At 47.7% G+C, this 12347-nt stretch overlaps 1 protein-coding gene across 1 annotated transcript; it reads left to right on the top strand.

The window, feature by feature from the left end:
* Positions 1-5: 5 nt before the first annotated feature.
* On the top strand, positions 6-11691 carry PPA1 (inorganic pyrophosphatase 1). The gene is made up of 11 exons (XM_084210652.1): positions 6-116; positions 254-318; positions 3779-3832; positions 5322-5441; positions 7022-7108; positions 7386-7512; positions 7975-8102; positions 9451-9536; positions 9724-9793; positions 10817-10856; positions 11368-11691. The coding sequence occupies exons 1-11, from the start codon at positions 53-55 to the stop codon at positions 11397-11399; spliced, it is 873 nt and encodes a 290-aa protein (XP_084066778.1). The 5' UTR covers positions 6-52; the 3' UTR covers positions 11400-11691.
* Positions 11692-12347: the final 656 nt, after the last annotated feature.

Raw genomic sequence — 12347 nt, 5'->3', positions numbered from 1 at the left:
CCCGCACACACCCCCGGCGGCGGCGGCGGCGAGCGCGGGCGCGTGCGCGGCGATGTCGGGGTACGGCGTGGAGGAGCGCGCCGGGCCCCACAGCCCCGAGTACCGGCTCTTCTTCAGTGAGTGCCGCCCCGCCGCCTCCCCCGGCCCCTCCTGCCCCTCCGCACCCCGCCGGCCCTCGCCTGAGCCCGCTCGGGTGCGAGCCGCCGGGGTGTCCCCGCCGTGTCTGAGCGGGCTCGCCCCCCTTGCCTTGCAGAGGATGCCGCCGGGCGGTACATCTCCCCCTTCCACGATATCCCCATCTACGCGGACGCCGGGAAGGTAAGGGGAGGTCCTGGAACACGCAGGGCATCGGGGAGTCCTGAAACATCCGGGAGATCTTGGAACATCCAAGGGATCGGGGGATCTGGGAACGCACAGGGGATCGGGGAGCACACAGGGGATCAGGGAGCACACAGGGGATCAGGGGATCTGGGAACATCCAAGGGATCGGGGGATCTGGGAACACACAGGGGATCGGGGGATCGGGGAACACACAGGGGATCGGGGGATCTGGGAACATCCCAGGGTCCAGGGGATCAGGGAACACACAGGGGACCTGGGGATCTGGGAACACACAGGGGATCAGGGGATCGGGGAACACACAGGGAATCTGGGAACACACAGGGATCAGGGGATCTGGGAACATCCAAGGGATCGGGGGATCAGGGAACACACAGAGGATCAGGGGATCTGGGAACATCCCAAGGTCCAGGGGAGCAGGGAACATCTCAGGGGATCAGGGGATCTGGGAACATCCAAGGGATCGGGGGATCTGGGAACATCCAAGGGATCAGGGAACACACAGGGGACATGGAGATCTGGGAACACACAGGATCTGGGAACACACAGGGGATCTGGGAATCTGGCCCAGGGGATCAGGGAACACACAGGGGGCATGGGGATCAGGGAACACACAGGGGATCAGGGAATCTGGGATCACACAGGAAATCAGGGGATCTGGGAACACTCAGGGAATCAGGGAACACACAGGGAATCAGGGGATCTGGGAGCATCCAAGAGACCAGGGGATCTGGGAACATCCCGGGGTCCATGGGATCTAGGAACTCACAGGGGATCAGGGGCCTTACAAGGGACCAGGGGATCAGGGAACACACAGGGGATAAGGGGTGCTGGAACATCCAGGAGATCAGGGGGTTCTGAAACATCCAAAGGATCCGGGGATCTGGGAACACATGGGGGACCAGGGGATCTGGGAACATCCTGGGGACCAGGGGATCTGGGAACCCACAAGGGTCCTGAAACATCCAGGAGATCAGGGGGTCCTGAAACATCCTGGGGACCAGGGGATCTGGGAACACAGAGGAGACCAGGGGTCCTGGAACATCTAAGGGACCAGGGGATCTGGGAACATACAGGGGTTTAGGGGATCTGGGAACACACACGGGATCAGGGGTCCTGGAGCATCCAAGGGACATGGGGATCTGAGAACATCCCGGGGTCCAGGGGATCTGGGAACACCCAGAGGATCAGGGAGTCTGCAGCCTGAGACAGCTGGGGCAGGCTCACCCTCCAAGGAATGGGTTTCTCTCCATCCTGGCCTCGGCTGGAGCCACCCAGGAGAAGAGAATGGATGATCTCATTCCCATTTTCTGCGTCAGAGATGTGAGTGGTTGGCTTGAGCTCACCCATGCAGGCATTTTGGGCTAGCTAAGCAGAAAACTGCTTTTTTTTGTAATGTCTACCCCCATTTCTATGGGTGCTGCTTGGTGTTTCAGGCTTGGGGTTTGGCTGCAGTATGGCCTGCAGTATAATCTGACAAAGAACAGAGGGTGAAGATGAGCAGGTTAAATTCCTGCTGGAGCATCTCCTGGGACCTCTTGCCTGCTCCTTGCAGTGCTGCAGGGCTTTCACATCCTTCTAGCAGCCAGTGGTTAGTCAAATTAGGCTGTTCTGAGTAAAAAAACGCCCCAGCTTCAGGAAATCAAAATGGTTGTGTTTCAGTTTGCTTTTAATGTATTTTCAGTGGTGCCTCGGGCTCTCTGGTTGTTTCCTTTACTGTTGTAGCTTGTTCTTTTCTCTGAATATAAAGCTGTGCAGCTTGGGAAATGTAGTGGAGCAGCTACTGCTTGTTAGAGCTGAAATTCAGAGGTGGGGAGTGGTTCTGGGAAAGGAAAAAGGAAAAAAAGCTGAGAGATGAACCTCCAAAAAGCATTTGATTGAGCTGCTGAGGTGAAGGTGATGCAGCTACCTGAGGTGCTCTGGGGAGTGTGTAGTGGCTTTTGCCTTCACAGAGCAGAAAAGATGGATTGTGGTCATCAAGGACTCAGCAGTGGCTCAGTAGGGAAGCAGTTCCCAGTGCAGCTAACCCAGTCAAGGAAAATCCAGATAATGCCTGCAGAAGAGGGGAGGAAGGAGTAGGGGAGTGAGTACAGAGGTGAGGGGGGAGTTCCTTGACCTGGTAGTGCTTAACAGGGGAAACTGGTGTGCCCTCAGGCAGGCAGTGCTGCTGCCAGCACCTCTGTGCCAAGTCATTCAGAGGAAAAAAACTCCCAATAGCTGAAGGTCACAGTCCCTGAAGTTGCACAATAATGCTGCTCCCTTGGGGCTCTCTCTGAGGCTGCAGTGCCTCAGCACTGAGGTTTTACCCAGCACTCAGCAAGGTGGGCTGCCAGCTGCAATACAGGGCCCAGCTCAGAGCAAAAGGTTGTCCCACTCAGTCTGGGCTCCTTGATCTTTATCCTCAGACTCCTAAGACGCTGAGAGGATTGCAAGGTGTTTTTTTCAGGCTCAGGCTTGGCTGTGTTGGCCTGTGTCATTGCAAAGGGATGACCTTGAGCTGCTGTCTGTGTGTCTCTGGCCAAGCTGGACCACGGGGGAGCATCAGTCCTTACAAAGATGCAGCCCCAAGTCATCCTTCCCTGCCTGCAAAGCCATAAGCTCCCAGCCCAGCCTGTTCCAGTTGCCTCATCCCTTCCCTGGAGTTAGGAATAAACCCAGTCCTGTGCCTTTCTGCGTGCCAAATGCAAATGAGCAGTGACCCCCTGCTAATTAAGGGGTTGTAATAAAGCTCTGCTGGGGAAGGGTGTGGGCAAAGTCAGTGATGTAACAGCGCTTGTTGCACAATATCAATCCAATTATGGGGCAATACAGGTTCCAGGGACTTTGCCATGCTAATGCTGCTTAAGGTGGGGATTAGAAACCTTGCCCAGGCCAGGGAGCAAGGTCTGACTTTTTAACTAAAAAGCCATAATCTCTTCAAACAGCAGATGTTAAGGTTCAGGTGTGGAAAAGTCTGTTTTCTTGGAGAGGAGGTGACATTGAACTCAGCCCAGCTGGATCAACAGGAGATGTTTTCAAGTGTCACCTGCAAACAAGATCCAGTGACACCTGGTTCTGCATTTCTCCCCCACGTTTTCATCCTCACACCAATCTGCTAGCAAGGTCTGCTCTTACAGGAGAAAGGGCATCCTTCCCTACATTGTGGCTAGAATACTTGGGAGTGATGGTCTCACTCATTCAGGGCAGTACATAGATACCCACACTGTTAAACAGATGGTTTGTCCTGTTGGTCTTGTCTTTTGTGGGATTCAGCTTGGAGTGATGATGTGTGACTGTCTGGGTTACAGGACTTTTTTATCAAAAGTCTCAAAATTAGCACTTAAAAACCCAGCAGAAAAATCCCATGGTTTCAGGTGAACTGTCTGGTTTTTGTGCTCACTTGTATGTGTTCCCTAGTTTAAAAGACTCCCTCCCACTCACTCTCTTTTGCTTTCTTCAGAATGTGTTCAACATGGTCGTGGAGGTGCCTCGGTGGACAAATGCTAAAATGGAGGTAACTGCATTACAGCTCCATCCTAATCCTTGGCTTTGCCAGTCCCTCCTCAATCCCACCTCCAGGATCAGGGTGGTTTCTAGCTTCTCTCAGTACCTGCTTGGTGCTGGAGGTCTGCTGTGGAGGCTGAGGTTGCAGATGTTGGAATGCCCTGGTTAAAGCTGGATTTTATGGCTCTAAACCCCATGGGATTCCAAGACTTGCAAGTCTGCTGGAAACCATATTCCAAGGGATGGCAATGCAACAGGAGGTGTCCAGTATCTGCAGCTGGCATCAGCATCATCTCCTGGTCTCTTGGCTTGTCAGTTCCACTAAAAAAAATTACTTTTATATTGATAAAGGGTAAAGCAGAGGGATTTATTTATAACTATATTAATATAATATAATATAATATAATATAATATAATATAATATAATATAATATAATATAATAGTAACCTAGTAATAAATTATAGTAATATTATAGTAATATTAATGATATAATGCTATATTATAATAATTAAATATATACTATTACATATAGTATAAAATAGTATATAAATTATAATAATTAAAAATATACTATACTATAATATAATACTATACAATATAATATGATGTGATATAATGGGATATGATATAATATAATAGTAATATAGTAATAAATGATAGTAATAATTGCAATAATATAAATAATTTATTATTATCATTATATTATTATGATAGAATTATTAAATATATACTATTACATATAGTATATAATAGTATATAATTATATATAGTATATATAATATTATAATAATTAAGCATATACTATGCTATAATAGTATAGTATATTAATAGAATAGAATAGTAACCTAGTAATAAATTATAGTAATATTATAGTAATATTAATAATCTAATGCTATAATATAATAATTAAATATATACTATTACATATAGTATATAATAGTATATATATTAAATTATAATAATTAAAAATATACTATAATATAATATAATATAATATAATATAATATAATATAATATAATATAATATAATATAATATAATATAATATAATATAATATAATATAATATAATATAATATAATATAATATAATATAATATAATATAATACTATACAATATAATAAATATAATATGATGTGATATAATGGGATATGATATAATATAATAGTAATATAGTAATAAATGATAGTAATGATTGCAATAATATAAATAATTTTATATTATGATAGAATAATTAAAGATATACTATTACATATAGTATATAATAGTATATAACTATATATAGTATATATATAATATTATAATTAAACATATACTATGCTATAATAGTATAGTATATTATGATAATTTAAAATATAATATAATGCAATATAATGCAATATAATATAATGCAATGCAATATAATATAATGTAATGTAATATAATATACTATAAATTCCTATTATAACTATATTTTGATTATTATATTCTATATTTATTTGTTTATAACTTTTCTTTCAGATTTCCACAAAGGAACCCTTAAACCCAATTAAGCAAGATGTGAAGAAGGGGAAGCTGCGCTTTGTAGCCAACGTGTTTCCCCACAAGGGCTACATCTGGAATTATGGTGCCATCCCACAGGTAGTATGGTTTATCCCAGTGGCTCATCCCTCCTGGTGGGGAGGGAGGGTGCCTGTGATGTATAATGAGCAAAAAGGTCAGCAGAGAGTCTGGTCTGGAGCGTGCTGTTTGCAGCTGGATATGTTGTCCTGCTGAGGGAGAGAACCTGTCAGGAAAACAGGGATGTTTTTAAGCAGAAATGCCAAGTTTTAGCGTTCTATCTGATGTTTCAACCAGCTCCCTGAGGATGAGCTGCTGCTGCTGATCCTCAGCTGCTGGGAGCTTGGCTGGGCAGGAGCTGGCAGGTCCTTCTGTGGCTGAAGGGAGCTGTCATCAGCCCCATGACATGCAGTGCCTTCAGTTCCTGCCTGGCAGAGCACAGGGCTTTATCCTGAGGGTGCAGGATTTAGGCTGAATCTTTATGGGACACTCTTCTTGCCAATGCCCAGCACTGCACAGATGTGCTTTCCCAGAAACAGCTGGCAAGGTGGCACCACGATAGTGACATCTGGACACATGCTCTTCAGTGGCTGGGGACTGCCAGATAAAGAGGGACTTCAAACAAGGCTGTTTGCCTCTGATGTTCTCCAAGGCTGGGGTTTCCTGCAGAGAAATGAGCTGTCAGTGTCAGATCACAGGCAGACACTCTGAATTTGGTAATTTGGTATTTGTGCTCTTGACAGTAGCACATGTCAGAGTGTTTCCCCCACGTGGCTTAACAGGTTGAGTTGTTTCCTGCTTGAATGAATTCTGGTGCCTGTTTCTTTGTGCACAGTTGTGCCTTTTGAAGCCTTTGCTCTGTCATGTCTTCGTGGATCAAAGGTGTTTATGCATCAAGAGCTTAACACTTCCTGGTAGAGAAGTGTGATAGTGTTTGTGGCCCCACAGCACCACCCAGGTGTCAGAACATCTTCCTGAACACTCTGGATCCATCACAGGTCCTGACTACACTGGGCTTGTCCTGGTACACAGAACTTTGGGAAAAACATTCCTTTTTATACCTCAACCCCCTCAGGAGTACGTGTTCCTAATGATGGAAGTGGGCATGGAGTGCTTTTCACTCCCGATCAGGAGGGTGTTTCAAACAGCTCTTGTTCTTGGGGTCTCTTATCACTTCTCCAGGGTTAACAGTGTCTTTAATTGTTTAACTGAAGGGAAACAATACACCCTGTCTGTCTTCCATCTCTGCTGGACTGCTATCTGGAGTTCAGGAAACCTCTGCTAAGGAATGAATAGGGAGAGGAACAGGCAGGGAGCCAAATCAGCAATTGCCCTTTATAGATGTGAACTTCACCTTCACGCAGCTGTGGGACAGAGGAGGAAGTCTGGAAAGTTGTTGGGAGGGGGTTTGTGGGGGTAGGAGGGGGCTGCTTGCCTTGTGGAAGATGAAACCTTTTAACTTGAATTCAAACTTCCCAGCCCCTAGGGAAACTCTAGCCCAAATACCTGAGCTGGCAGCAGGTGTGAAGTGGGCCATCCTCTGTTTATTCTGGGCGACTGCAAGCCCGAAATAAACCTGCGTTTTACTGCCTCTTTAAACCTCTGAGTTCTTATTCTTGTGTGTGGCTGATTTTGCTGTTGGTTTGGGGTTTGTTTTTCAGACTTGGGAAGACCCAGGTCACAAGGATGAAAACACTGGTTGCTGTGGAGACAACGATCCCATTGATGTGTGCGAGATTGGAAGCAAGGTAAGGCATCCTCAACGACTCCTGAAACGTGTAATTAATGTCTCCAAAGCCAATTATCCAGGGACATTATTCATTTCCCACCTCCCCTCCCTTAACAATCTGCTGTTTCCCCCTGCTGCCTCTGGAGCTGGTTGCTGAGATGAGGCAGGGCTGATGAGCTGCTGGCAGCCAGAGCTAATTTCATGGTGGCTGGCTGCTGGCTGAGCCCTGCACAGCCTCCTGTCGTGTGCCCTGCTTGGGTGCAGCAGGATGGACAGCAGGGCCTTTGTCCTTGCAGGTCTGCTCCAGGGGAGAAGTCATCCAAGTGAAGGTGCTGGGCACTCTGGCTCTGATTGATGAGGGAGAGACAGACTGGAAGGTCATTGCTATCAACGTTGAGGATCCTGAAGCAGCCAGCTACAACGGTGAGTTCTGGGAGGAGGAGCGGGGTCAGTGCTTCCCTTCCTCCCCTGGGAGCCTGCAGGAGCTGGGCACAGGGCTTGCTCCTTCTGTGCACTGCTGGCAGTCAGGTGTGATGCTGCAAGGACAGTCCTGGGGCAAAATATTTCACTGCTGTTTGTGGCCGATCCTCTGCACAGCCTGGCGTTCCAAGGGCAGTGCAAGGAAAGGGATTGTCCCCCAAACCCCAATCCAGTGTGTCCACGCTCCTGGGGACACTCAGGATACACAGCTGGGGATGAAACACCAACTTCCCTGAGGAGATACTCACTGGGTCTCCAAGGAACCTGTCTGAAATGTTGCTAAGGCTGCTTGGGGAGGGGCTGAAAGAGGCACAGCCCAGCACACCTCAGCAGAGCCGCAAAATTTCTGTAATTCACTGCATTCTGTTACTGTTTCTGGCTAACAAACCCCCTGTCCCCTGCCAGACATCGAGGATGTCAGAAGGATGAAGCCTGGATACTTGGAAGCTACGGTGGACTGGTTCAGAAGATACAAAGTACCTGATGGAAAGCCAGAGAACCAGTTTGCCTTTAATGGGGAATTTAAGGGCAAGGTAGGATCACCTTTCTGTGCACAGAGCCACCTGGTCCCAAATCTGAGCTCAGGCTGGGTGGGGACATGAGTGAGCTGCTGAGAGAATGGATTTTTATGGGGGTGCTGAGAGTTGATTTCAGTTCATCCTGCTGGATTTTCCAGCCTAGTGAGTGCAGGAATACCAGAAAAAAAAAATGCCTGGGGTTATCACCGTGGTGCTGTTGATTATTTTTTTCATGTGGGATCACTTGAGGGCTGGGAGCCTTCCTGTCAGAACCAGGTGGAAAACACCAGGTTTATTTGCTCCAGCTCTGGAGCAAAGGCAGCTTGACATCACCCTTTGCCTCCCTTACCCATTGGCTTTGTTCCACTGCAACCTGGTGCAAGTTAAACTTAACTGAGGAGTTGAAACACTTCTTCCTTCAGGCATGAAGTGTTCCCTCACACCCTGTGAGTAAGGCTCTGCCTTGGCAGCACTCTGCCTCTTCTCTGGGTTGGATCAGATAAATTACTGCTCCTGAGCAGGTGAAATCCTGCTTTGGTGCCCTCACTCCTGCCCTTCCTGGAGTGCCATGAGGGGTTTGGAGAGGGGACTCAACTCCCAGGGCTCTGGGAAAGGAAATGGAAGTGATGAAGGACTTGTCCCCTTTGGCTGTAGCACAGCACTAGGTTGGTCAGGCTGGAACACCTTGCTGCCCCTCAGGATGGGTGAAGCCCATCAAGGAAACTGGAAAATCAGGGTAAAGAACCTCAGACGTGCTCTGCAGTGTTTTATTTGGCTCGGTTTGGGATCAGACTCAGGAGTTTAACTGCCAGTGTTCACACCAACAATGAACTGTGTGTGTTTCCTTCTCCAGCTGACAGGTTAATGCTTGAGCATACATTGCTCCTTCTTAAGGGAAGAGGTTGATCTGCCTGGAAACAAATTCATTTCTAAGCAGTTGTAAAGCCAGCTCAGCTGCGTGTCTCTTCCTGCTGGTCTGAATTGTTTGCCTGGAGTGGAGAGAGCTCCTGGACAGGCCTGGATCAGCAGCTGCTGGAGACAAACCGAGTGGGAGGAGCAGCAGGGTGGAGGTGCTTCTAGAATGGAGCACTGGCCCGAGACTGTGTTCGGTTTCTTTTGGCCCCAAGCTCGCTCTGTGACCTTGGCAGATCCTCCCATCTTGAAAACAAAACAATTCTGCTGCACAATCCTGGTTGTTGCAGCTGTTGTGTGCTGGGAGTTTCTGCTCTTCCTGAAAAAGCACTGGAGAGGAGGAGGTTTCTTCCAGCCCCTGCCTTAAATCAGCTCCTTGTGAGTGATGGTGTGGAGAAGGTGGTCTGGTGCTTCCACGTGACATGATGTTTGTTCTCCTCTCCAACTTCAGGATTTTGCCCTGGATGTCATCAAAAGCACCCACGAACACTGGAAAGCTTTAATAACAAAGAAAACTGATGGAGGGGAGATCAACTGGTAGGTTAATGCTTGTGCCAACGTGCCCCTTTCTCTTCCCTAAATTCAAAACTCCAAAACATCCCTTCCTGAGGGGTGCCATGCTTTCTGTTAGCTGCTGGCTGCCCCCCAGGCCTTCCCCTGCACCTGGCAGCTGAGACCCTTACTGTTCCATTATTTAATGCTCCTGGTGCCCAATGTCTTCCAGCACCAACCTGACAGTGTCTGACAGCCCCTTCTGCTGCAGTCAAGACTGTGCAAAAGCTACTGTGGAGGCAGTAAGTACCAGTTTGAGTGGCCAGATCCTGGTGTTTATTGTCAGGGAAAACACTGCAGTTTGTGTGGTGGACTGTCCTGTCTGTGTTTTGGGTGGCTGAACACCTGCTTCTGGTTAAACAGGATGGATGTGGAGCCTATCAGACATTTCCCCAGAGGCTTCTCCCTGCCCTTAGTCACCCAAGAGATGGAATCCCAAATGGAGGTTGAGTGGAGGGCTGAATTTCTGAGCTGTAGCTTGGCTGTCAGCTGTTCTGAGAAGGTTTTCATGTTTGGGCTTCTAAGAGCTTCACAGTGCAGGTCTCCCTCTGAGAAAAGAGAGTCTAATTCCCCAGGGATTTTGCAGCTTCAGAATGAAGAGCTTGACATTCCTGGTGTAGTTCTCCTATCCAGCCTCAGGAATTAATTGGGTCTCCCTAGACTTGAAGAGCACTGCTGTTGGCAACCTGAAAGGGCTTAGAGGGAGGGGACAGGAAAATCAAAATGTAAATCTTGCCTCTCTTCCATAACTAGAAACCTGAGTGTCTCTGTAGTCTTGGAGAGACCTTTAAAACCACTGTGGTTTTTTCTAAAGTGCTGGTACCCCAATTGGGGGTCTCAATGAGGTTTTTGAAAGCCCTCATGGAGCACGTGTCACCAGACTTTCTGGTTTTGGTTGCTGAATACCAGTGGAAGCTCCTCAGAGGAGTTCTCAGGGGGCCCTTCATGCCTCTATTCCCCCATATTTTTTAAACCAACGTTGTAGGTTAAAAAAAAAAAGCAGCTGCCTGCACCTGTGAAGGGTCTGGAGTAGGAACTGCTTGTGCTGGGAGTCAGATGGCCCTGGAGCAGAGCCCCTCGGGCATCCCCGGAATGAGGAGGCTCCAGGAGTGACAGCACGCTGCACGGGAGCTCAGTTGTTCCCCCAGAGCTGAGCAGCTGCCACAGGGGCTCAGATGGTGCTCAGGAAAGATTTGTGCAGCCCTGAATGCTGTGTGGAGAGTGAGGAGCACCTCTGGTCCCTGATGACACCCTTCTCGTTTCAGGCGCCGCCGTGTCAAGCTGCCAGCCCCATCCCGCCCGAAGGTGAGCCCCAAACCCCCCCTGAGAGCCCAGCACCCAGCAGGGGCTTCCTCAGAGGAGCTGTCCTTGGGAAAACCAGGGGCTGAACTCCACCTGGGTGGTGCTGCAGCCAGGGCAAGCCCCAAGGGCAAGCTGAGGGTGGTGTTGGGAGCAGAAAGAGGAGCTGGGCTGACGCTTGCAGTCCCTTCATGGGGAATAAACTCGTGGAGGTTTGTTATTTTATTAAAAATGTGTGTCTCCCATCTGGGCATGGGAGCTGGAGGCTTTGCCTCCCTGAGAGAGCTGAGCCCAGAGGGAAGCCTGGCTTGCTGTCCTCACCTGCACCAAGTCATGGATGCTCCTAATGAGTAAGGCTGACGTGAACAGGGTAGTGCCAGAACCTGTTTGCTGTGCTGAGGAGCTGTTGCCAGGAGCAGAGGAAGCCCCTGAGCTGACACACACACTGCCACGTCACTACTTAATAACTGGGTGGCTCACAGGGGACTAACCCCCTCCTTTTCTCTGCCCCACACAGTTGACAAATGGTTCTACTACCAGAAGAACTAAGTGCTGAGGATGGTGGAGAGACAGCTGTGTCCTTCCCACCGAGGAGCTGCCACACGCAGGAACAGAGCAGAAAAATAGCTTCAGTGTCAGCCACAAGACCTTGCCTGTAACTTTGCTGATTAGAATTCCATACCTAGCAGTGACGTGTCTGCTGAGGCCTGGTGGAGGCTGGAAGAAATAATTTATAAAATCCAAACACCCTGCTTTGTGCACGGTCATGTGGCGTGCTCTAAGTCGTGACAGATCAATCACCTGGGATGTGTATGGATGCTAGAAATAAAAAACTACTGAAACCCAGTGCTGTGGGGCTCCCTCTCTGTGAAAAACACCAATAACTTGTTTTTAAAATTTTAAAAGTTGAATAGTAATAACATGGTTATAAAAATAGCAATATAATTAGAGTAACAAAAATTTGGATGATTAGGATTTAGGACAATACGAGACAATAGGGACAGTCTGGGTGCCTCTTTCTGGGCAAAATAAGCCCGAAAAAGGCCCCACGTTAACAGAGGATTGACCCTTAAAAGCAGCAGCCTGTTGCACATTCATACAGCTCATCCATGATGCATCAATTCCATTCACACACAGGATTCTGGCTGGGCAGTGTCAGCTTCTTCCTCTGAGTCCTGATTGAGTCTTCAGGGCTGAGTGAGGCAGGAAGAAGTTCATTTCTGCTGATAATGGAGCAATAAATTCTCTTTCTCTCAAAGATTCAGGTGTTCTGTGGCTGCTAGCTCAGTGCAAGTCCTATCTTTAAAAAAAATATCTTAGATAACACAGTTTCTATTTTAACATTATGTTATAACCTAAAACTGTATTTAACACACTACTAAAGAGAATTAATACAGCATCACTTCCTAACACAACACATATAATATTCATTTGAATATTTGCGAAAAGCCAGTTATAAAATACGCATTTTTCACACTCTCCTTTCCCTCCCTGGAG

This window comes from Fringilla coelebs (genome assembly GCF_963513975.1).
Source record: "Fringilla coelebs genome assembly, chromosome: 8".
Taxonomy (NCBI): domain Eukaryota; kingdom Metazoa; phylum Chordata; class Aves; order Passeriformes; family Fringillidae; genus Fringilla; species Fringilla coelebs.
Note: the sequence above shows the minus strand (reverse complement) of the source record. Positions and strands in the feature narration are given on the sequence as shown.

Excerpts from the sequence above, each read along its gene's own strand:
- PPA1 (XM_084210652.1), top strand. The coding sequence starts at position 53 with ATGTCGGGGTACGGCGTGGAGGAGCGCGCCGGGCCCCACAGCCCCGAG. Across the intron at positions 5,442-7,021 it reads ATTATGGTGCCATCCCACAG|ACTTGGGAAGACCCAGGTCA; the intron begins GTAGTATGGTTT and ends TTTGTTTTTCAG. Across the intron at positions 7,109-7,385 it reads TGTGCGAGATTGGAAGCAAG|GTCTGCTCCAGGGGAGAAGT; the intron begins GTAAGGCATCCT and ends TTGTCCTTGCAG.